The sequence below is a fragment of the Gorilla gorilla genome, chromosome 13, assembly GCF_029281585.2.
Source record: "Gorilla gorilla gorilla isolate KB3781 chromosome 13, NHGRI_mGorGor1-v2.1_pri, whole genome shotgun sequence".
Classification (NCBI taxonomy): Eukaryota; Metazoa; Chordata; class Mammalia; order Primates; family Hominidae; genus Gorilla; species Gorilla gorilla.
This window is the reverse complement of record NC_073237.2, coordinates 81,746,889-81,773,429: the sequence shown is the minus strand read 5'-3', so window position 1 is coordinate 81,773,429 and position 26,541 is coordinate 81,746,889. Positions and strand designations below refer to the sequence as shown.

Here is a 26,541-nt window from a genome sequence, read left to right as displayed (position 1 = left end):
GGAGATATATATCTTATTTCTGTATGCATATGTGTCTTTTTTGTCATCCTATTTTGTATTTTACCTAATCATTGCTCTGTCTTTGGGGCAGGGATAACAGGAACCTGAAAGCGTGTACTTTTCTATGCCAGCCTTTTTTTTTTTTTTTTCCTGAGACATGGTCTTGCTCTGTTGCCCAGGCTGGAATGCAGTGGCATGATCATAGTTCACTGCAGCCTCAACCTCCTGGGCTCAAGCAGTCCTCCCATCTCAGCCTCCTAAGTAGCTGGGACTACAGGCACATACCACCACACCCAGCTAATTTTTTTTTTTGTTTGTTTTTTCAGTAGAGAGGTAGCCTCCCTATGTTGCCCAGGTGGTTTTGAACTCCTGGGCTCAAGCAGTCTTCCCATCTCGGCCTCCCAAAGTGCTGGGATTACAGGCATGAGCCACTGTGCCTGGCTTCAATACCAACTTTTAAGAGAAGCCTTTTGCTCACACTTTGCCTGGCTAACTCCTAGTTAACCCCAGAGACTATATCTGTGCCCTTTAGTGCTGCATAATGTGCCATTCATGGTACCTTGCAATGTGTGCGAGTCACATATTGAGTCGAATAAGAGGTAGGTAGCTATGTCAGATTTAAAAATTCAATTGAATTAGATTTCTGGGAAGAGCACTGTCTTATAGTGCCCTAATTAACCATGTAAGCACATTAGACTTTATCCTTTAGTCATTTGGGAGTTTTAAAGCCACTGGCAAAGTATGCCACTATTTTACCTGAAAGAAGTGTATGCATTTTTTTGAAACTGGGAAGGTGGAGGCAAAAAAATTCTTAAGGAAGGTGTTTGGAATCATTTACATTTGAGACGAGGATGAGTGCTCCAATAAGAATAGTGAGGATAAGGGGCAATGATTGCTTGAGGAGATAGTATTAGGTAGCATTGGAGGGTCATAATGATGAATATGGAATCAGTAGGGCACAGGCATTTGGCAGCATGGAATCAGTAGGGGAAGCCACATTTCCAAGTGTAAGTGAAAAGGGTAAATGACAGTATTAGAGATGGAACTAGGAGACCACTTACCTTTTACTAAGATCACCCCCCTGTCCTTTTCTCTTTATTGTCTGTGCTCTTCTGGATCCCTTCTTTGTCCTTGTAATTTTTAATCTATTTCCTGGTCGTAATGTGAAACTGAGGTATCAAGTTAATGAATATAAATTCCCCTAACTTTTTTTTTAGTTGAGTTCACCCTTTCATAATTTTTCAAATCCATCTTTCTCTGCCAGAATTTTGCTTTATTCAACCTGTCTGCAGTGTGGATCATGTTATTCCACAAATTAGCCCTCAATTCAGTTTTATCCTTCTTGGTTTTAACTATTTCCCAAGATACAGTATCTGTTATAAATTAATTTATTTTCATTTATAGGCAATGTATATCAAATAAGCTTGAATACTTGCAGCAATAAGAATAAATGTTTACATTAAATGTCTTTTTCAACATAAGTAGTAACTCATTGACAGATGTTGTCCTAGTCTGCTCAGGCTGCCATAATGAAATACAATAGGCTGGATGGCTTATAAATGACAGAAATTTATGTCTCACAGTTCTGGAGATTGTGAAGTCCAAGAGCAAGGCAACGGCTGATTTCGTGTTTGGTGAGGGCCTGCTTCCTCATAGGTGGCCTTCTTCTCACTGTAACCTCATGTGACATAAACATTCAGTTCATTACCCTTCATCCCTGTTCCCATCCCAAAATTCATGTCCTTCTCACAAGCAAAATACATCATTTCCATCTCAATAGTCCCAAAATGTTTGCTTATTCCAACATTAACTCAAAAGTTTAAAGTCCAAAGACTCATCTGAATATAGTCATGCATCATTTAACAATAGGAATACATTCTGAGAAATGTGTTGTTAGGTGATTTCATCATCGTATGAATATCATATAGTGTATTTGTGGTAACCTAGATGGTATAGCCCATTACACACCTCGGCTATATGGTATAGCTTATTGCTCCTAGGCTACAAGCCTGTACAGCATGTGACCGTATGGAATACTATATATAATTGTAACACAATGGGAAGTATTTCTGTATTTGAACATATTTGAATATAGAAAAAGCACAGTAAAAATATGGTATTATAATTGGGACCGCTGTCATATATGCATTACATCGTTGACTGAAACATCATTGGAGCATATGACTGTGTCATTTAAATCAGATATGGGTGAGATTCAAGGTATAATTTGTCCTGAGGCAAATTTTCCTTTAGCTGTGAGCCTGTGGAATCAACCAAGTTAGGTGCTTCTAAAATACAATGGTAGGACAAGAACAGGACAGACATTTTTATTCCAAAAAGAAAAAGAAGTGACAGTTCTTGAGCATGTCCAAGACCTGAAGGCTTGAAAATGATCTTTAGCTGCATTCTCTGCTCTTCAGGCCCACTGGGGCTGCCGTTCCACCTTCTGGACACACTAGAGTGGAGGCTCCATCCCTGCAGTTTTGCTGGCCATTGGTTGGATCCCTAAGCCTCCAGGCAGTCCTGCCCCCCATGGCTTTGCTGGGCCTTGCCCTAGTAGCAGCTCTTTGTGGTGGCCTTGCCCTTGTGGTGGTTCCTTACCTGGGTGTTGTTCCTGTGGCTCCATCCTTCGATATCTATGTGGAGGTAACCATGCTCCCCAGGCTGGTGAATTCTGGGGCTCAGCAGAGACAGCACACATGGATGCTGCCAAATGCCTGTGCCCTCTGAAGTGGTGACCACTGCATGTGTACCACACCTGGGCCTTCCAGAGCCTCACCTTGTGCTGCAGAGGAGCAGGGTGCCAGACTGCAGGGAGTGGAGTGTGTGAGCCTGCAGGCACAGGTGGCTCCTCTTTTGAAACCACTCTGATAATCTCTGAATTGCCTGTCAGGGAGGGTGGTCGTTCTTTTCTTGTCTTGGACAATAGCTCCTGGCTCTGTTTATTTGGCTGACTTTATGCCTTATCAGTTGGTCCTTTTGCTACACCCTTGGTATTCTCTCCTCCCAAACTGTCTTTCTCGTTTGTTACAATATAGACAGGGTGAGAGTTTTCCAAATTTTTAAGTTCTGCTTCCTCTCTCGTGAATGATTCCATCTTTAATTTCTCTTGTCTTGCATTTTACTATAAGCAATCAAGAGAAGCCAAGCCATACCTTCAACAGTTTGTTTAGAAATTTCCTTGGCCAAATATCCTCATTTTCATCTGAGACCTCATCAGAATGGCCTTTACTGTCGTATTTCTACCAACATTCTATCAGGATTATTAAGTATTCTTTAAGAAGTCTGAAGCTTTCTCTATAGCTTTCCTGTTTTCTTTCTGAGCCTCACCAGAATTGCTCTTTATGGGCCATTCACAGCCATGTATCCCTTTTGTAGCAGGCACCTCCATACTCTTACAGCTTTTACTCACTACCCACTTCCAAAACTGCTTCCACATTTTTTACATGTTTGTTACAATAGCACCCCCAGTTCTTGGTGTCAGTTTCTGTCTTGGTCTGTTTGAGCTGCTGTGACAAAATACTGTACACTGGGTACCTTATAAACAGGAGAAATCTATTTCTTAACAGTTCTGGAGACAGGGAAGTCCAAGATCAAGGCATCAGCAGATTCAGTGTCTGGGGAGGGCCTTGTTCTTTGATAGACAGTGGTCATCTCACTGTAACCTCATATGGCAGAAGGGTTGAGGGATCTTTATGGGGTCTCTTTTGTAAGGGCACTAATCCCATTCAAGAGGGCTCTGCTGTTGTGACCTGATCACCTCCCAAAGGCCCACCTCCTAATACCATCACCTTGGGAATTAGGATTTCAACATATGAATTGGGATGGGAGGGGGGATGTAAATATTCGCCCAATTTCAGATATTATATAATTACTCTTTACAATACTGTGAACCATCAGCTTTTTTGCATATAACATTTAAGTTTTGTTTAAATAAACTAAGAAAAAGGTAAGAGACTTATTCAAAGTGAATTTGTGATAATTATGAAAAATAAGTTGCCAGTCGTTCCATTTAGTTTCTACACCATTGCTTTATTTGGTGAAAGATAAATTTAGTTTTATAAATAACAATGGAGATTTAAAGATTAGATGTAAATTAAACAGAGCTTAAAACTACTAATCTATAAAATTATTTTAATTGGAAAAGCTTGAAACTTCTGAGTGTGTGAGTTAATATTACAAATTTGACAGAATTTTAACCCTGCTGGTGTTACTATGTATGTAAGCTATCTTTTTGTTTAGTATTTGTTTTTAGCCTTTTGTGTCTTTATATTTAAATATGTCTTTTAAGCAGAATATAGTTATTCTTTATCAGAGCATTTAGTTCACTTACATTTATTGTAATTATTAACATATTTAGGTTTAAATCTACCAGATTATTATTTGCTTTCTATTTGTTCCATCTGTCCTGTATTTTTTTTTTTGGCTTTCTTTTAGATTGGTAGATTTTAGATTGATTTTAGATTTATATTGGTTTTATTCTCTTAACTGATTTTAACGGACACTTGGCATTACTTCATGCAGTCTCACTTTATCAAACTCTTAATATAAAAGTGTATTTTTGGGAGGCCAAGGTGGGTGGATTAGGAGGTCAGGAGTTCAAGAGCAGCCTGGCCAAGATGGTGAAACCCCATCTCTACTAAAAATATGAAAACTAGCTGGGCGTGGTGGCAGGTGCCTGTAATCCTAGCTACTCGGGAGGCTGAAGCAGAGAACTGCTTGAACCCGGGAGGTGGAAGTTGCAGTGAGCCGAGACTGTGCCACTGCACTCCGGCTTGGGTGACAGAGTAAGACTCCTTCTCAAAAAAAATAAAAAAAAATAAAAAAAAAATTGTACTTTTATCTTTTTTTTTGGACAGTACAGGATTCTTAGAACATTTGAAGTCCATTTAACCCCCCTCAACATATCTGTTGCTGTTGTTAGATACTTTCAGATACTATGAGTATTTTTAACTTTACAGATATTATTGTTTAATGCAGTCATTAGCTCTCACCACGCATTCCACCCCCTGCTCTTTTTTCTCTTCATTTTTTTCCCTACATTTTGGGTTTTATCTGAGATCATTTTTCTTTTTCCCGAAGAACACTGTTATCTCTTCATCTTTACTTGTTGAGGGATATTTTCACTGGCTGGAGAATCTAGGTGACATTTACTCTCTTTCAGCACATCAAAGATATGATTCTGTTGTCTTCCGTCCTCCACTGTTAGGATGTCAAGTTAGCTGTTCGTCTTGTTGTTGCCCTTTTGAAAGTGGTCTGTCTTTTTTTTTTTTTTTTGAGATGGAGCCTCACTCTGTCACCAGGCTGGAGTGCAGTGGCACGATCTTGGCTCACTGCAATCTCTGCCTCCCGGGTTCAAGTGATTCTCCTGCCTCCCAGGTTCAAGCGATTCTCCTGCCTCAGCCTCCCAAGTAGCTGGGATTACAGACATGCACCACCACACCTGGCTAATTTTTGTATTTTTAATAGAAACGGGGTTTCACCATATTAGCCAGGCTGGTCTTGAACTCCTGACCTCATGATCTGCCTGCCTCCACCTCCCAAAGTGCTGGGCATGAGTCACCACACCCGGCCGAAAATGGTCTCTTTTAAGGCTAAGTTGCTTTTATGAATTTCTGTTAGTCTTTCATATTTAGGAGCTTTACATAGATATGATTTTCTTTTTATTTTGCTTGGGGTTCCCAGAGTTTCTTAAATTTTTGAAGCTTCATGTCTTCTATCAGTTTTGGGAAATTCTTAGCTATATTCTCTTCAAACATTGTTCCTGCCTTCATTATCTCTCCTTCTGGGACTCCATTTATGTTTGCGTATGATCTTTTCACTATATCCTCTGTGTCTTTTATTCTCTTATGAATAAATTTCTATCCTTTTGTCTCTCTGTGCTTTCTTCTGGATGTTTTTTCTAACCCACCTTCTAATTCACCCATTCTTTCTTTCACTGGGTGTTATCTGAACTTTCTTTAACTGGGTGTTATCTGACATTAAATTTATCTTTTTAATACTTAATGTAATTAATTAAGGGGTGGGAGTTAGGAAAAATATCTATCTACAAAGACTCCTTAGGCGATTTTTTTTTTAAGTTGAGAAGTATTGCCTTAGGGGCATAAGCCAGCATTTGGGAAGCTCAATAGGATTTACTTTCGAGCAGACTTTGACTTGCGCTCCCCACTTGCACCCTCATTTTCTGGATTGTACTTCTGCTACTTCTGCCTTTTGGTCCTATGTGAGTAGCCTCTCTGAAGCATCTTTTGAAAGCCAACTTCCCATCTTTGTGAAATAGGAGATGGGCTGAAGAAGGGAATTTGAAGGTCTAACTCCTCTTTATAAATCTTTTAGCTGGTTCTTGTTTTCAATTCCACCCTAAAACCCATTTGTTAAAAATAACCAGTGTCTCTAATTGCTCAACTTTTCTAGGGCTTTGTAATGTAAATCAGCATTTTTTTTCCCTTGATTTCCCTTCCTTCCGTAGGTACTTAGCAAAGTGAAGGAAGTTGGAACTCAAGACCATTAGTTTCATCCATCTGCCTCCACCTGCCTCCATCTTCCAACATTTTGTTATTATCTCTTGTTTGCTTTTGATACTGGTGGGCTGGAGGGAGTCTCCAAATGCTGGTGGGACCTTGACCCCAGCCAGTGTCTGTGTCCCCAGGCTGTTGACACTATCACGCCAAGGAATTGAAGGATGAGTCAGAAAATAGTGAAAATACGGAGATTTATTGCAAAACAAAAGTACACACTCAAGAAAGGGGACTGCAGGCATAGTCGAGACAGTCCCACAGTGGGGTTTGGGATTTTTATCTTTATGGATTTCTTTAATCAAAAGGTGGAATATTCGTGAAGATAACTGGGAAAAGGTGGAGATTTCTCGAAACTGTTGTGCTACCCACTTTTACACCAAATATGGGTGTTCCTGGAACTGCCATGACACTGGTGGGTGTGTGACTTAGTATGTTCATGAGCATATGATGAGGTCCTAGGTGAAACCTAGGTCAATTCCAGTGCTATGTTGGGTCCAGTTGGTCCCAACCTGATTTTTCAGGGTCTTATCAGTCCCTAGTTTCTGCAGCCATTTCAGCAGTTTCTTTTTTGCTGGTCATGTGAAACTGCTGCCTGGAATTTTCTATTCTCCTGTGACCACCCTGTGTTATTCCTGTCTCATCGTTACCTCCTCTTGAATTTATTTTCTCCCTATGAATTTATCCTTAAAAAAAAAAAAAAAGATTTTTTTTTTTTTTTACTGTCATCTTAGTAGTATTTGAGAAGGGATCAGAAATAAATGCTTATGTTAGATCCTCTGTGTTTACCAGAAGTTATAGAACTCTCTTTTCAATAATGCTCACTGTCGACTATTCATTATGTTATATATTCCCAGGGCATTTATTGGTAATTGCCAAACAAAAGTCATTTTAATTTTACCCATTTGTGTTGTATAATAAAAATTCCATCTGATGCAACACTAAGTCTGCATTACATTTTTCCTGGGGTAGGTGTTTCTCTTTCAGGTCAAAGCTGGAAATACTGGTAGGACTCATAAAAGCAAATAGCTATGTAGTATTTTTGTGCTTAGCAAAAGGCATTTTTATTTTATCTATTATCTGAACTATTAAACAGTTTCAGTGACCTTCATTTAAATGATTTGAGAATGAGACTAATGAAACATTTAATAGTTATTTATTAGGATATTGTAGTGGTGAATAAATTTCAGGATATCAGGTCTATGGATGAAGTATTTGAAGCTTGAGCATGTTTAAAATACTATAGGATGGCCAGGTGCAGTGGCTCACGCCTGTAATCCCAGCACTTTGGGAGGCCAAGGCAGGCAGATGTCTTGAGTCTAGGAGTTCGAGACCAGCCTGGGCAACGTGGTGAAACCCTGTCTCTACAAAAAATACAAAAATTAGCCTGGCCTGGTGACAGGTGCCTGTAGTCCCAGCTACTCGGGAGGCTGAAGTGAGAGGATTGCTTGAGCCCAGGAAGTGGAGGTTGTAGTGAGCTGAGATCATGTCGTTGTATTGTACTCCAGCCTGGGTAACAGAATGAGACCCTGGCTCAAAAAAAATTATAGGTAAGTGAAGCTGAAAGATAGCAATATCTACACAATGTTTTATCATAATTAAAAATATACCCATGTTTAAATGAAGCCTAATTACTGACATATAATCAAAAATACTATTTGGATCTAGTTTTTAATTGAGATGAAATTCACAGAGCATAAAATTAACCATTTTAAAGCAAACAATTCAGTGGCATTTAGTATGTTGACAATGGTGTGCAGCCATCAATCACGCCTGTCTTGTTCCAAAACCTTTTTATCACCCCCAAAGGAGACCCTCATACCAATTAAGCAGTCACTCCTGGCCCCTGGCAACCACTGATCTGCTTTCTGTCTGTATGGATTCACCTATTCTGGATATTTCATAGAAATGGAATCATACAATATGTGACCTTTGTGTGTCTGATTTCATTCACTTAGCATGCTTTTGAGGTTCATCCATATTGTAGCATGTGTCACTACTTAATTCCTTTTCATACATACAGCATGGACATTAGAAAATTTGATGAGAAATTGTTCCTAATGCAACTAATAAATATAACTTAAGCCAAAGAAAGCCTTTAAAATACTTAGCATTAGTTATATTTTGTTTTAACATTTTTAAAAAACCTAATTTTGTATGTTTTGGTATTTTTCGAATAACTTATAGGGAACACTATGAGTCTGTGGACCAGTTACTATCATATTATTTCTCAGCTAAAGGCTGTAGTCCTGTCCCCAGCATTATGAGAGAGACTGAGTGGTAGATATTGGTAAAATAGTACAAAGATATTAGTTGCTATAGACCGTTAACAAACACTAGAATGAAATGTTAACCTCTGTTATCTGTATTTTCCTTATGTGAAGCTAGTATTTGTTTGTTTATACATATATAGGAACTCTGTCTTCTGAGAAAATTAAATTAATATAGGTAATTCTTGGCTAAATGTTAACAGTAGTGTCTAATACTTAGCTATGTGGTAAAGTTTACTGGTATTAATGTGCCTTATTTTTAATGTATAATTTACCATTTAAGCAAATTAAGAAAAAAGATTTTCCTTTCTAATAGCTGTGGTACACATAACTTGAGTCTGGTTTGCATTTCTGGGAATCATTTATTGCTACTACATAGAAAATTCTTAGCACTGTAATTACTACTGAGATTTTTCTGGGCAGATAAGTCATGTAATTGGAGATCATATCATACTTTCTTGTACTTTGGAAATCGTAGTTGCTTATAACTAAAAGTGCACCATTTGTATTTGTGCTGAGTAGATGAAATGCTGTTGTACCCACAAATAGAGAGATTGAAATCATCCAGATAAATAAGTTTGGGACTGATGTGAGCACCTCGGGATCCCAGACCAGATTTGATTATAACGAAAGCTTTGAGCCTTGTCATAAGTAAATGATCCTTATAATTGAGATGTAGATAGGTATCAAATTAGTGATTATTAGTCTGGAAGACTTAGCTATGTAAGGAATTTGATGATTGTATATTTTTATGCCTATTTATATTTTTGGTAGCCTCTTGGGAGAAAAGGTTATTTCTCTCACAATAAGTGTCTGAGACTTCAAAATAAGAATATATCAGCATAAGGAAGAATACATATTTAGTGTTATATTCATATTAGAAAAGAATGTATATTCTTTAATTGCTGGTTGTAGGATTCCATATATTCCTGATAAGACCAAGTTTTTAAATCTGTGGTTCAGATTTTTCACATTGTAATGGTTTTTGGGTCTGTTTGTTCTATTAGGTATTAAGAGAGATGTTTTCAGGTTTCCCCTATCACTGCGAATGTGTCCACTTTTCCTTTTAGTTCTGTCAATTTTTGCTTTATGTATTATAGTAGATGTGTAGAACTTTTGATTCATTACGTCATTCTGGTGGATTGATCTCTTTATCATAAAATGTCTCTTCTTTGGTAATGCTTCTTGCTTTAAAGCCAGCTTTGTTTTACATTAGTGTAGCTGCCCTAGCTTTCGTTGGTTAGTTTTTGCATAATATCTTTTCCATCCTTCTAGTCCCAGTTTTCTCCTTATATTTAAGATAGGAATCTTGTATGTACCAGGTAATTGTATTTTATAATCCAGTTAGTCATCTTTGTCTTTTAATTGGAGTATTTACTCCATTTCCATTTAATGAATTGCTAATACAACTGAGCTTGTAAGTTACTGTATTTGTTTTCTATTGGTTTCACTTGTTTTATGTTTTTTTTCTCACCTTCTTTGAGATTAATTCAAAAATTTTTATTGTTATTCTAATTTTGTCTCTCTATAAGCTTGTTCCGTTCTCTTTTACTATTCTTTTACTGGTACTCTAGAGATGATAACATGGATATTTGGTTTATTAGAGTATAATAAAAATTACTCTTCTAGCCTCTTCACAGACAATGCTAGGATCTTCAGATGTGTTCTACTCACCTTTTCACCTTTTGTGTTATTGTCATATATTTTAATTGAACTCCATATATTTTATTTTTTATTAGTAGTATTTTTTAAACTTCTAGGTTCAGCGATACATATGCAGGTTTGTTACATAGGTAAACCCATGTCACGGGGGTTTGTTCTACAGATTATTTCCTTGCCCAGGTACTAAGACTAGTTCCCAATAGTTATTTTTTTCTGATCCTTTCTGTTCTCCCACCTTCCACACTAAAGTAAGCCCTAGGGTTTGTTGAACTGAACTCCATATATTTTAAATCTAATTATACATTATTAATGTTTCAGTTAGTCACATTCACTTATATTTACTTTTCCATTGTTCTTCATTTCTTCCTCTATTTCTGTGTTTTGGTTTAAGATTAATTTTCTTTTAGTGCATGTCTGCTTACAACAAATTATTTCCATTTTTATTTATTTGAAAAATTTCATATTATTTCACCTTCACTTTTGAAGACTGTATCTCCAGTATAGAATTCTAAGTGGGTCTTCCCCCTAGTGCCACCTTGCCCCCCTCGCTGGCACTTTAAAGATGCCACTGCATTGAATTTGAGCTTCCATTGTTTATGTTGAGAAATCAACTATCTTTTTTTGTTTTTGAGATGGAGTCTCACTCTGTCGCCAGGCTGGAGTGCAGTGGCACGATCTTGGCTCACTGCAATCTCTGCCTCCTGGGTTCAAGTGATTCTCCTGCCTCAGCCTCCTGAGTAACTGGGATTACAGGTGCCTGCCACCACACCCAACTAATTTTTGTATTTTTAATAGAGACGGGGGTTTCACCATGTTCCCCAGGATGGTCTCGATTTCCTGACCTCGTGATCTACCCGCCTCGGCCTCCCAAAGTGCGGGATTACAGGTGTGAACCACTGCACCCAGCCTACTGTCTTATTTTTTACTCCTTTGAAGGTAATGAGTCTTGTCTGGATGCTTTTAGGTTTTTCTATTTCTGGTTTTTAGCAATTTTGCTATGAGTGCTGAGAGTTGGTTTTTTTTGTATTTATCCTACTTGGGATTTGTAGCCCCTCCTAAATTTGTGATTTGAGTCTTTTGTTGTTTTTGGAAAATTCCCCACCCTTAGCTCTTCAAATGTTGCATCTGCCACATTCGTTTCTCCTCAGCAGGTTTAATTTATGTGGAGATTTAAGTTTTCTATCCTTTTTTTGCTTTCTTCCCTTCAGTTTGGACATTTTCTACTTACCTATCTCTGCTTCACTAATTCTCTTTCCAGCTCTGTCCAAAAGACAGTTTTAAACCTATCTTTGAGTTCTTAATTTCAGTTATATATTTTTCATTTCTAGGTTTTCCATTTGATTCTCTTTAAATAGATTAATAGACGGTGAAATTCTTCATTTCATCGTCTGTTTGGACATATTAATTACAGTTATTACTTAAAGTTCATGCCTGAGAAACCCCCATACTGAACTACCTTTGGGTCTGTTTCTGTTGGAATATTTTTCCTGTTTCTATTTCTTATGTGTGGTAATATTTGATCAGATGCCAGGTATTATGTATAAAAACTTCAGAGGCTCTAGATATCTTCCCTCACAGAAGATTCATTTTATCTTCTGGGAGGCTTTTAGAGTAGGGCAGATTGCCTGAGTCCAGAGAGCCCCTGAGTTGCCTTAAGGTAGGGTTGCAAAATGTGTGAAACCTCTTTGAACTCTTGGTTCACGCCTCCTCCTGGCTTTGTAAGCTGTAGCCCTCCAGAGGTCACAACTGAAGGCCTAGGCTCCTCCTCTCCCCAGCACCACAGGACTACCAGAAATTTCTGTTGCTCACTTGTTTATTTTTTGTTTTGGTTGTTTTGCTGCTTTATGCTTTGCTTTTTAGCCTCTTGTACTATGTAATTTAAAAATTTGTCAAATGTCTTTAAGGGAAAACTGTCAAGTGTTGAGGTCACATCTCTGCACCTCCCTTCTTTCAGGAACCTTGGCAGCTCTGAACTTCAGTTTTTGCCTCCAATCCTTTGAAATTGCTGAAAGCTCTGATGACTTCTCTGCCTCTAACAGCTGCCCTTGCTTGGCCTGGGTTCCACTGGACTTTGCCCCACGCACCTTTTTTTCTTTGCTGATTTTGCTTTGTATCCTTTCACTGTAATAAGTCATAACTGAATTCAACTGTGTGCTGAGTCCTGTGAGTCTTCCTAGCGAATCACTAACCCTATGGTGGTCTTGGGACCCCTGATAAGCATGTTCATTCTGAATTTCTGTAAAGGTTGGTTATCCCAGAGATTCTAATGTTCTACTGAGAATGATCAGAGACAGATGGTATTATGATCCTTTTATGGATGTGTGCAGCTGAGGCCGAAAGAGAGAAATTTACCTGAGGCCATCCATCTAGAAATTCTGGTCAGAATCAGGAGTTGGATTGAGGTCTAACTCTAAAATTCACGTTCCTTTATTGTATCTTATATCCCCCAAGTATGTAACCAAAGTTAATAGAATATAATGGTTTCAGTTTTTGAAATGCTCTTGTCTAATTTGGATAATTTAATCATTTAACACTTTCATTATGTGTAAGGAATGTTTTAGTTCAATGGCAAAATAAGTTGGAGCTTAGTGACATAGTTAATTGCTGCTTCCCAAAGCCAGCTTAGTGATACAGCTGCTCCTTGACTTACAGTGGGATTATGTCCCGATAAACCCATCATAAGTTGAAAATACCATAAGTTAGAAGCCCGTTTCCTACACCTAACTACCAAACATCATAGTTTAGCCTAGCCTACATTAAACATACTCAGAACACTTAAACAGTAGCCTGCAGTCAGGCAAAATCATCTAAGGCAAAGCCTGTTTTATAATAAACTGTTGGATATCTCAAGTAATTTATTGAATATTATACTGAAATAACGGAATGGTTTTGCACCATTGTAAAGTCAAAAAATTTTAAGTTGAACTATTACAAGTCAGGGACTGTATTGTACTTTTCAACAAAAGTACAAATAGATTAGCAAATTTCTTTTTTTTCCAAATAGACATATTCTCTTGTTGGATATTCTGTACGCTAGTTATGTGTGTGTATGCATGTACGTCTATATGCTGTAGCCATTTAAGCCTGACAGAAATTGTTACTTGCATTTTCTATGGATAACTTTGTTTACTTTGTGATATTTTTAGGAGATGCTATATTTATCTCTCACAAGATAGGAATAAAATTTTATAAATTATATAAATGAAACATCTTCTGGTATTTGTACAAATAGAAAGATTTTCTTTCACCCTAAATCTGACATTTCAATACAAGAAAATCAGACATAATCAGCAATTCACAAATTGCCAATAATTTAAGCAATGGCATATTTTTCTGTTTCTGCATCATTTTCAAAAATTTTCCCCCATGATATTTTATTATGCTGTCTTAAAACAGGTAGGTTATTCTCAAGAGTTAAGAGTGCAGAGTTAAAGGAGGGTTCTGAGGTGCAAAGGTAGATGGAGTATTTTTCATCCTATTGGCTTGAGACAGGCCATTGCCTGGGTTCTTTAGGAATTGAGAAAGGTTGATTTACTGTTTTCTTTAACAAGGTAGGTTTTATTATTGTCATCATATGAGCCCAGCAACTTTGTGAGATGGGTGAGACTGATATTGTTATCTCTGCTTTACACTGAGAAACCTGTGCTCAGAGAGAGGAAATGGCTTGTTCTGGGTCACACAACTGGTGAATACAGTAGAGGCACAACCCAGAATTTCCAACTCCATGGGCAGTGTTTTGCTTTCATCATGCCTGTTGTAGGTCATGGAGCCGAAGATGTACATTCTGGTGTCTTGGATGGCAAATCAGCTCTCATGGAAGGAGATGGCATAAATTTGAGGGAGAATGGTGAATTTTTTAGGTTTAGTTTTGTGTTACACTTAATAGCTTAATGTGAGGGTAGCCAGAAAACTTTCTGAATCTGCATAAAGTAAAAATTTTTTGTTCTCTTTAGAAATCAGTTGGAATTATAAACCTTTTCTGCATCATAATGATACCATACAGCAGAGAATTTCAATGCATTCATCCTGTCAGAAAGGCTCTTTGGGTGAAAGTTTTGATGTTTTTCTTGAAGCAGCATGACAGGATTTGGTTTTGGACTAAAATGCTGTTTTCTTTAGAATGAAATATTTCTTAATTGCTTTTGGCTTAGTCTATTCAGTGTAGAAGGATAGATGTTAAGGCAGGTGTACACAGGGCAGCTGTCAGAAAAGGATGCAGGACAAGCCAAAAGGAGTAAACTTATCTGAAGAAAATGGGGGAAGCAAGGAAACAGTGGTGTTAAAACAAAGTAATCATGACAAGAAATAATTAAGTACTGGTTAGACTTTTGTTTTCTTATGATTGTAAGAATTTTTGGACTCCTATCTGCTTATTTAAAGCGATTATTTTATAAACATAGGGCAAGTGACCTTGAAGTCTTTTTTTTCAGTGAAGGTTTTGTGAGAATCATAGGAAATAATGTCTATGAAAGCATTTCCTACCTTGTAAAGTGCTCAAAACATACATTGAAATTATTAATAAAAGCAAAGATGAATTGCTGTGATTGGTCTTGTGCCTTGAAGTTTGTTCACTAAAGTAAAATCCGTGGGATAAAAATTGAGGATCTCGTCAACCTCAAGGCTTTTCATAAAGAGTTTAGCAAACATTTATTGAGGTGCCTGCAATGTGTCATGCCCTTCTGGAAGCTGACAGAAGAGATCAGATGGGTAAGTCACAGTTCTTGATCTTAAAGGCGCTTGTGATTTAATACTGAGAATATAGGCACACAAATGAGTGCTTTCAATTGCATACATGAAGTGATCAGATAGAATGTGCAAGGTAAAGGGGATATAGAGAAAGGACACATATTCCAAGATGAGCTTTAAGGATGAACATCTGAAGATGAGACTGAGCTGTGTTTTGAAAAACTAAAGAGTATTTAGGGGAAGAAAGATGTGAAGTATACCTGTATTTGTCCATTATAAAGGTATTCCTTTATAGCAACTGGGTACTTATAAACTGAGACCGGGTAATTTATGAAGAAAAGAGGTTTAATTGGCTGGTGGTTCTGCAGGCTGTACAGGAAGCATGGTGCCACCGTCTGCTTGGCTTTTGGGAAGGTCTCAGGGAGCTTTTACTCATGGTGGAAGGCATAGCGGGAGCAGACATGTCACATGGCGAGAGGGGGAAGTGCCACACTCTTTTTTTTTTTTTTTTTTTTGAGACGGAGTCTCGCTCTGTCGCCCAGGCTGGAGTGCAGTGGTGCAATCTCGGCTCACTGCAAGCTCCGCCTCCCGGGTTCACGCCATTCTCCTGCCTCAGCCTCCCGAGTAGCTGGGACTACAGGCGCCCGCCACTGCGCCCGGCTAATTTTTTGTATTTTTAGTAGAGATGGGGTTTCACCGTGGTCTCGATCTCCTGACCTCGTGATCCGCCCACCTCGGCCTCCCAAAGTGCTGGGATTACAGGCGTGAGCCACCGCGCCCGGCCCGTGCCACACTCTTTTAAACAACCAGATCTCGCATGAACACAGAGTGAAAACTCATTACTGTGAGAGATACCAAGCCATTCATGACCCAAACACCTCCCACCAGGCCCCACCTCTGACACTGGGCATTACATTTCAACATGAGATTTGGAGTGGCCACACATCCAAACCCTATCAATACCTTATGCAGAGGAAACAGTGCTGGTGAAGGCTTGCAGTATGAAATGTGAGGCATGGAGTGGTCAGGATATTGAGTGGCAGGACTTGCTTGTAGTGAACTTTGGTTTGCATGACTCACGGAGTGAATGATACCGAGCATACTGGAAGAGGATTGGGCTTGGTGGGGAGAACGGTGAGTTTTCCAGATGCTACATTTGAGGTGCACGTGAGACAGTCATGGGACTATATCTGGCAAGTCCATGCATGTACGGAAGTTCCATGGAGAAGTTGGGGCTAGAAATTTGGATTTGGAAATAATGAGAATACAGAGTAAAATAGATGAACTTGTTCAAAGAGGGCATGCTTATAAGAGCTGTTGGCTAAGAAAGCATTTTTATAAATACAGTGCCTAGGTTTGAGGAATGCATAGAGGATGAGGAGCACATGATCACCATTGAGAAGGGACAGAAAGGAATTAAGCAAACTAGAATAGAAGGGTATTAGAATTTTCACCACCAGGAAGCACAGTGGAGAGAGCTAGTAAAAATGGACTGGAAAATGGTGATTGGAATAGCAGTCTGAATGCTGGTTTTAGTGGAATGTTGGGGGATGTAATCTTCCGTTTTTCTCTTTCCCCTGTCTCAGTATTTATTCCCCTAGCTCCTTCCAGATCCCCTGATATCTTTCTCTCTCTCTCTCACACACACACACACTCACACACTCTTATACACACTTGTGTATACCTCTTTGCACCGCTAACTTCCTCCTCTTTGCACACTCAGCCTGACTAATGTGCCTGAGCTAGCACTGGTGGGCCCATCACAATAGCTCGATGTGCGCTGTATACTTCAGCTCCAGTGTAGACCTTAATGAAGCTGTGGCTAGGAACATGATTTTATTAGGACGTGGAGAAACAAGAGTCAAATGTTAGGGCCATTGTGGGTTATAGGAGTGGAATCAGAGGAGTGGACCAGCTCCATAGTCTTAACAGAATGGGTGATTTCAAGAAATGAATGGAGTTCTTCTCATAGTCAACATGATGAATGAGCCAAGATCAAGAACTGACAGGATCAGATTATTTTCCTAAGCATTTCTTGTGAAGATGCTTCTTTTATTTTCCAGGTACTTGCCTTCCAGGTTGTGCTACTTTGTCTTAAAAGTGCACATCAACACCTGATACCAACATTGCTCTAAGATTCCTTCCTGTCAAGGAAGCTAAACTTATTTAGCTCTATCCTGGGCATCCTTCTTGCTCCTAAATCATACTTCTCTCATTCTGTTTCCTCATTGACTTCAGCTTATAAGACTAGGCTTTTTCTGTAAACCCTTTCTTTTTGTTCAAATTGATTAACTCTGCAATATTCAGTTTCCCATGGAGAATGAGATCCTTACTCTGATCCCAGTGCAGTGGCTGGGCTCCCAGCAACCAGTTTCACTTATGCCAAGTTTGTTTTCAGATAGGGGGAAAGGTGGGCTGGAATTCCGCTGTCCATAGATCTCTTGAACGATGCGTGCTTCCCTGCCCAGCTACCCAACACATGGATTTTGTGTTCTTCCTACCTGATGGGAGACACTGGCCACTTCTTGTCTATCTGGAAGCAGCCTCTGTAGTTCTGGGTGGTTTCCCCAGCCCCTGTGCTGGCACAGTGCATAACTTTTTAGTATCTGTCTCTTCCTTGCATTTCCATTATCATGTCTTCTTGTTATGACTGTCTCCAGGAAGAAAATAAGTATGTGGCAAGAGAAGATTTGTCTTTTCTCCCTTCCCTCTTTTCCCTTTCTTTGCTTCAGTTAGTTTTCCATTTATTCTAAGAATCACCTGGGACTCCTCTGAGAATTTGAAATACAAACTCAAGGAGGAAGAATGAATTATTATATTTCAAAAGAAACATGGTAAGTCATTTTAAAGGGCCAAATAAGGTCGGGTGTGGTGGCTCACACCTGTAATCCCAGCACTTTGGGAGGCCAAGGCAGGCGGATCACTTGAGGTCAGAAGTTAGAGACCAGCCTGGCCAACATGGTGAAACCTTGTCTCTACTAAAAGTATAAAAATTAGCCAGGCGTGGTGGTGAAGGCCTGTAGTCCCAGCTACTCAGGAGGCTGAGGCAGGAGAATTGCTTGAACCCGGAGGCAGAGGTTGCAGTGTGTCGAGATCACACCACTGCACTCCAGCCTGGGCAACAGAGAAAGACTCTGTCTCAAAAAAAAAAAAAAAACCAAAGCCAAATAATCATTTCTTTTAATCTAACTTGTTTCTCTAATGACCTAACAGATTCATACTAAATATTTTAGTTGCAAATTAAAAACTGTGAAATTGTTCTCGTGAGTGTTAGGTATGTTGTGAAGTCTCACACAATCCTCCAAGCCACTCAGCTTGATTTATTTGGGCTACTCTATCATATTGCAAGCTCTGAACTTTTAAGAGGAAGTTTGCTACATTAGATCAAGGTGGTTTAGCAATGCATTTTTCCCTTTAATGAGCAAGATTAAAGCAAGTATAGGAAAAAAGTTACTCTTGCTAGATGAGTCTTGCAAACTTCTCAGAAAATTAGAGCCATATAATCTATTTTAACTTTCCCATCCCACCTTAACTTCCAGATATCTGGACTGAATTTCATACTCAGTTGCAGGAATTCTCTCATTTTAGGTGACTAATGACATCTGCTTCTCTCTTATTTTAACAGATATTGTTCCTTTTTCATTGTCTGATTTTATAGGTTTTAATTGCATCAGTTATAGGAAATCCATTTTGGAAGCAGGTGGGAAATAAACAAACATACATCTATATGAAATTGAGGTAGTTTTGGTCACTACCTTAGAGATTCTAAAATGTTTCTATAGTGTTTATTTGATATTTTGTGTGGGGGGGTGTAAATCTCACAAATGGGGAGAAATCAGAATAATGTGATATTTTTCTAGGAAAGAATACATTACAGAACCTAGTAGAAAAGTTGTCTCAGTCCCAAACAACCTACTTCATGAAATATTTAGAAGCACTTAGTGCTTTTAAGCAAATGTCTTATTCTGTGTCCTTAGGGAAAGTAATTAATCTGGGTGTAGAGTGTTCACTTGTTTTTCAGTTTTATTCTTGACCTACGGAAACTGGTGGGGTGGGTATAGGGGCTGTTTTTATGGCAGCTAATCACTTTATAGACTTAGAGTGAGTGGTTTTAGTGCATTACTTGAGAAGCCAATTAAATGCTCACAGTTTCTTGTAAGGACTATTGAAATTATATTTGCCTGATATACAGTGATTTAAGTAGAATTAAAAAATAAATCTTAGCCTGCAAATTGATGAAATCGTTCAAAGAAATAACCCGATGAGAGAGTTCACTGTTTTTTAAGCTATCTATCTAATTTTAGGATATATATTGATACTCTTGTAATACAATTAATGATTCACATTTCACTGCTTATTGTCAATACAAGGAACTTTCACCTATTATAAATTTCAACTTGTTCATTTGGATAAGATTTTTAAAGTTAATGCAGCTTATATTATATTGGAATCAAAGTTAGTCCAGTATGGTGAAATAATCTTATATTAGGACCTTAAGACCTCACAAAGTCTTGTATGTTCTGTGTGTTTTGGCTGCAGCCCTACCACTTATGTCTTGGATGAAGATGAACCTCGATTCCTTGAAGAAGTTGATTACAGTGCAGAAAGTAATGATGAGTTAGATATTGAGTTGGCTGAAAATGTAGGAGATTATGAACCTTCTGCTCAAGAAGAAGTACTTTCTGACTCTGAATTATCAAGAACATACCTACCTTGAGCCCGCTGCCATCTCTTGTTAACTGCAAAGAATAAATGAAATATCTTGGTTTTTATTTCCCAGGAAGCTTGAGAGAAATGAGTTTATACAGAGCTGACTCAAAAAGACAAAAAGTAACTTGGGCCAGTTTGGTTTCAAGACAATAAATGTGTTATTAATTAATGATAAAATTGGCACTTGTTTTATTTTCGATATTCAGTGCACTTTATGTAGCACTGAATGATCAAATATTGGATTTACCTTTAAAAAAAACCTGAGTATCATTGCATGAATTTTTATCTCCCTATGGTTATATCCTGCATCAAGTGGATAATTTTGAAGTGTGTTCAGAATATAAAATTGAAATTTTAGAGTTGTTGAAAATCCTGACTTGTTGAAAACTAATATATATGTACATGGATTTCTATAGATGTGTTTGTTTAGAAGTGGCTAGATATTGCAGATAAGACTGTTCTTCAGAATCATGTTAACTATTGGGTTGTGACTGAAGTAATCCAGGGTTTGCCTTGAAACCATTACATTCTACATTTACCAAATTAAACAAATAAAAACTGTATTAAATGTTGCATTCATTTTGTCATCTTCTTTAACCAGCTCAGATTATTTGATGTATAGAACTTTGTGAGAATGTGATAAAAACCCGGAATTGGACACAGTGATAAAAAGTTGTTTTTAAGAAAGTTTGCTGGGCATGGTGGCTCATGCCTGTAATCCCAGCACTTTGGGAGGCTGAGGTGGGTGGGTCACTTGAGGTCAGGAGTTTGAGCCTGGTGAACATGGTGAAACCCTGTCTCTACTAAAAATACAAAAATTAACCAGGCGTGGTGGCAGGTTTCTGTAATCCCAACTACTCAGGAGTCTGAGGCAGGAGAATCACTTGAACCCAGGAGGCGGAGGTTGCAGTGAGCTGAGATAGTGCCATTGCACTCCAGCCTGGGTGACAGAACGAGACTCTGTCTCAATTAAAAAAAAAAAAAAAAGCCGAATATACTACTCTTAGATTTTGTTATGATAGAGGTATACCCACACCTATCATAAGAGATGTATCTGAACAGCCCATTTCTCTAATACTGTGCCTCACGGATACACCTAAAGTATATCACTGCAGTTGAACAGTTTGTTAAGAAGCTTGAAAAATGCAGTGAGGAGATGATCTGATGTTAAGTGTGCATTTGTCTATTGAGCTTATTCAGCATCTCGAGCTGTGCTGTGTTATTAGACTTACTGAAGTGAATGGACTTAGGGCATGCAGACGCTGGTATCAGGATCCTAGATGACTGCAGTACATTTAAACCCTTTTTTTTGTTTGTTTGTTTGTTTGTTTGTTTTTGTTTTGAGACGGAGTCTCATTCTGTCACCCAGGCTGGAGTGCAGTGGCGCAATCTCAGCTCACTGCAACCTCTACCTCCCGGGTTCAAGCGATTCTCCTCCCTCAGCCTCCCAAGTAGCTGGGATTACGGGCACCCGTCACCACGCCCAGCTTATTTTTGTATTTTTAGTAGAGACAGGATTTCACCACGTTGGCCAGGATGGTCTCGATCTCTTGACCTCGTGATCCAACCGCCTTGGCCTCCCAAAGTGCTGGGATTACGGGCGTGCGCCACTGTGCCTGGCCAAATCCTTTCTTGTAGTGATACCTACCTGGGTTTTAGCCCTCTTGCTGCAAGAATGACTTTATTTTTAAATAAAATAAAGCAAATCCATTGACTTTGGATAAGTGTTTTAAGAACTAAGTTTCTGATATAATAAAACAACCTCCAAAAGATACCTCATTGCAGATTTTCACCAGGATTCAGGTGCTTAGGTTTTGGCACATATCTTCCTCACTTTTTCCTATAGTGTTTTTAACCTGTTATAATTGGAATGATAGAGATGTATTTCAGAATTTTGCATTGTCCAAATCAATGATTTTTCTTTTTAATATGTAAAGTATTTCATTAACAGTGTAGATTCTTTCTGATGTTTGGGGAGCCATGTTTAAAAATGTAGTATGGAGCAATTGAAAAAGGGGTCTTTTTCCCTAGCCTAATTCTTACTAATCTCAGAAAACAAAGATCAAATAGACTGTGAAGTTGAACTAGTCGTCTTAGTGTAGTAACCAAATTTAGGAAAGATCAGGATAATTTAGGAAGGAAAGTAATCATTTATTTAATTATTTATAATTATAAACAATTATTTTATGTTTTGTATATTTTATGTATAAAACAATTACATGTTTTATTATAGTTATACTTCTTCAGAGAGTAGATTATGGAGCCACCATGTCCATACAGTTAGTTGTTCCTTGGTATTCTTGGATTGATTCCAGGACCCCTCGCAGTTACCCAAATCCACAGATGCTGAAGTCTCTGATATAAAATGGAGTAGTATTTGCATTTAACCTATGGACATCCTCCTGTATACTTTAAATCATCTCTAGATTACTTATAATACCTAATACAATATAAATATAAATGCTCTGTAAATAGTTTTACTGTATAGTGTGTGTGTGTGTGTGTGTGTGTTTTAAGAGACGAGGACTCACAATGGGACACTTTGACCAGGCTGGTCTCGAACTCCTGGGCCTACACAGTCCTCCCACCTCAGCGTCGCAAGTAGCTAGGATTACAGGTACTCACCACTATGCCTGGCAGTTTTTTAAATTTGCGTTTTTAAAAATTGTTTATTGAATATTTTCTACCTGAGATTGACTTAATCTGTGGATATGGAACCTATAGATATGGAGGGCTGGCTGTATATGAATTTGTTTTTGGCTTTTACAAAATTAGAAATTAAAAGTAACTACAGTTACTATAATGTGCAGAATGACCCAAATATTTCCATTTATTATGTTAGTGTAAAAGCTCCTAACTACGTATTATAATATTTTATATTAATGAAGTACTTTAGCATACATTATGAGCCTGAATAAAGCTTTTTATTAAATATTCACAAGATTGAAGGAGAAATTCTTTATAGTTAGGAAATGATTTTTTCATAAACAATAAATAGCTTTGAAAATATAAAAAAATAATTTAGGGCTGGGTGCAGGGGCTCATGCCTGTAATCCCAGCACTCTGAGAGGCCGAGGCGGGTGGATCACTTGAGGTGAGGAGTTTGAGATCAGCATGGCCAACATGGTGAAACTCCACCTCCACGAAAAATACAAAAATTAGCCAGGCATGGTGGCATGCGCCTGTAATCCTAGCAACTTCGGTGGCTGAGGCATGAGACTCACTTGAACCTGGGAGGCAGAGGTTGCAGCAGTGAGCCGAGATCAAGCCGCTGCACTGCAGCTGGGGCGACAAAGCAAGACTGTCTCAAAAAATAAAAATAAAAAAATTAAAATCCTAACTTTCCTAGTTAGAAATATAATTAACTTTTATTGGCTATTAGTAGCTAAAATTGCCCTTATTTTTGCCTCTGTGGCCTCATTTTTTTTCTCGGTTATTCAGTATTTAAATTATGGCTTAGATGTCTTCAATGCCATAGTCCTGAAAATTAATGATCTACGTTGTGCAGCAGTGATGGGATCTGATAAACTGAGTCTGATGATGGAGTTTAGATTTATTTCCTTTACCTTGCATTTGGAACTTTGAATCTCTTAAGTGTGGTTTTGGTCTAGTCCACTGGTTCTCACGTTGTAGTGTGCATCAGAATCTTCTGCAAATCTTCTGAAGACACAGATTGCTGATTATGTAGACCTGGGATGGAGGTCCAAGAATGTGCATTCCTTGCAAATTCCCAGGTGGTGATGCTGCAGATCCACACTTTGAGAATCACTAGTATAATCTAGTATGCTCTTCCAGCATCACACCTTCCTTCCTGAGAATCACAGGAGTTGTGAACTGCAGATTAGCATTGGGGAGAATTTAGATCAAACTAATTTGTAGAATCAAGGAGGTCAAGTAAGGTCACAGGGGCACTTGGGTTGAGCCAGGGTTTTAGCCCAGGTCTTCTGACAACTGCCTCATGTCCTTACCACAAAGGAGCTGCTATCCTTTGCCTTTCCCCAAAGAGTGAAGACTGCTTAAAGCTCAAGGATCTTTCTTGAATTTGTGAAATTTATTCAGGCAAGGTGAAAAGCAAAAACCTATGGTTCACATTGACTTTTTGTATTGATCATTGTCTTTTGAAGACAGGAAGTATGATCAGTCTCTGCCACTTGTGCTAGTTTTTGTGTGGTGTTTAGAAACATGGGCATTTGTCTGGATCCTAATTACAAATAAGTAACCTAGAATTCTCTTCAGATAGTGCACTAACAGCAATGAATCTATTCTAAATTTCAAATATCCAAATTAAAATGACTGTATTAGCATAAGTACTGAAATGGATAATACAATAAATGTATTAATGGAATTGTTTTTGTGCATGATACGGAAATAAATGATAGTAACGAAACTATAAGTGTATCCTTATAAATCCTTGGTTTCCTATACATGCTTTACAAAATGTTCATTGAAAATTGGTGAATATTTCTCTTATGTTGGTGAAGGTTTAGCTGTAAGTAAACTCTAGTTCTTTCCATTAAGAAAAACCCATTGAAGCAATGTTTTAATTAGAATGCTATTCTACTTTTACAATAGGATGTTAATATTAAGTATTTCTCCGATTAAACTATATTCAAATTCCTGTGACATAAAAGGAAACCTAGAAGAAAGTTTAATTTTCTTTAAGAAAATGAGTATTTTGAAGGTTTAATCCTTGAACATCACATCAGTTGTTTTCTACTATTAATAATATTTACAAAGCATTTTTACTTACCTATATTGGCTGATACGGGGCAGATGGGAGTCTTTTATTTATACTCCGCTTTCTAGTACGCGAACAATGACTTGGTCTTTGGCCACTCCTTCTTGCCACTCTGCCTCACAAGCCTTGTTTACAACTCTTCGAATCTCGGTGCTCTCTATCAAATCCTACCATTTCTTCGAGCTTGGCTGGTTATTGGGAGGCATTGAATAATTACACATTTTCTCAGTTTTAGTTCACTAACTTTGCAGTGCCAAAATTCGTGTGAATGGCCCTTTTACAGTGGAATGTAGACCTCACACAGGCCAGTCAGGGTAATATTTGGAGTCTAAGATGCGGTTGACACTCGAGTCCTACGGCATTCTTCGTGTGTGTGCATTTGCATGCATACTCAGATCCCTGTGAAGTGGAAATGGATTTGTGGTATTCTTCTATTTGCAAACCCAGATAACCTTAAAGGGCTAAAGAGATTTTGCTCTGATTATTTAGAAAGATTGACCTTTTTAATACCCAATGTAGGACTGTCTCTTTCAAAGACATCATTGAGAAGAGTGGGGTAGGCAATAGCAAACACCTGGTCAGAGTTAATGAAGATGCATGATCTCCCGAATGTTCGTGACGTGGTTTAAAAGCATGTAAAGATCTTTGATAAATGGCAAATGTGAAGAGATTGTAAAAGGCAAAAATGTTTGTTATGGAAAATTAAAATAGAAAAGACTAGTGTTTAATAAATTAATGTCTGCACCTTTGAAAGTAGCTTGGCTTCTCTCTAGATTTTTCTCTAGCTGAAAGTGTAATCAAGTAGAGGGTTTTATGACTAGAAACTTGTTTTCATGTTCAACGGTAAATATTTGCTAAAGTCAAATTACATACACATTTACAGTGTCATAAATTATTTATACATTCCCATTTTTCCCTTATGTCATCTGTATGATTGCTCTTTCTCCTGTTTTCCTCATATTTCTAGAAGTGTTTGACATTTCATCTGCTTTTTTTTTTCTGTCAGAACGTGGGGCGCTTGAAAGACTGGATGAATTGTATAATTTCATATAAGAAGATAAATTTCAAAATCTGAAAACATCCCCTTTAAAGGAGTCTAATTTTTATTTAATGCAGAGGGGAATGTCCATTGTACACCTACCTTTGCTAGTCTTTCTCCCCAAAGATCCATACAAAATGAAAAAACAGGAAAAACTAAACCACCATCACTATTACACGCCAAAATTAAAATATTTTGGCTAGGCAGGGTGGCTCACGCCTGTAATCCCAGCACTTTGAGAGGCCGAGGCGGGTGAGTCACCTGAGGTCAGGAGTTCAAGACCAGCCTGGCCAATACCATGAAACCCCATCTCTACTAAAAATACAAAAAAACTTAGCTGGGCATGGTGAAGTGCACCTGTAATCCCAGCTACTCGGGAGGCTGAGGCAGGAGAATGGCTTGAATCCTGGAGGTGGAGTTGCAGTGAGCTGAGATCATGCCACTGCACTCCAGCCTGTGTGGCAGAGTGAGACTGTGTCTCAAATAAATAAATAAATAAATAAATAAATAAATAAATAAATAGTCTTTTACCTGATTGAGTGGATCCTTATGTGGTTGCCTACCAAATATCCATTCTCCCCTTTGCTTCACCAGTGTTTTAGGTCTCTCACTAATTTCCCCTGCAACTTCAGGGGTGAAGAACATGACCTGAGCTGAGCCATCTGGCACATTCCACTGCTGACCATAGGGATTGAGCTGATGGCGATCCTACAATCCTCCTACAGCAAGCCATCCTACTGCAGCCAGAAACCTGTAGTGTCCATTCCAGAGGCATGGTTCCACCCAAAGCTAATGTCCTCAGAGACGTTAAAAGGAAGAGATGAGTTCATAAGGGACACTGGACAGGCAAAAGCAGCAAATGTCCACTCCAGCGTGTTGGCCAGTCCACGCGGAGTGAGCATCTAGACAGTGCTGGAGCAA

General features: G+C 38.4%; 1 protein-coding gene across 10 annotated transcripts in view; it reads left to right on the top strand.

Moving 5' to 3' along the window:
* Window positions 1-20,418, top strand: part of AGTPBP1 (ATP/GTP binding carboxypeptidase 1) — a 193,098-nt gene extending 172,680 nt beyond the window's left edge. For 8 of the 10 annotated variants that reach the window (XM_031014672.3, XM_055350684.2, XM_063696501.1 and 5 more), the window contains one exon: window positions 19,673-20,418. In XM_031014672.3, the coding sequence (XP_030870532.2) occupies window positions 19,673-19,850 (178 nt within the window). In that variant the 3' untranslated portion in view covers window positions 19,851-20,418. Of the gene's footprint in view, window positions 1-12,401; window positions 15,617-19,672 lie in introns of those variants that run through there. The other 2 variants (XM_055350685.2, XM_063696504.1) reach the window with 1 other exon arrangement.
* The last annotated feature ends 6,123 nt before the right edge of the window (window positions 20,419-26,541 follow it).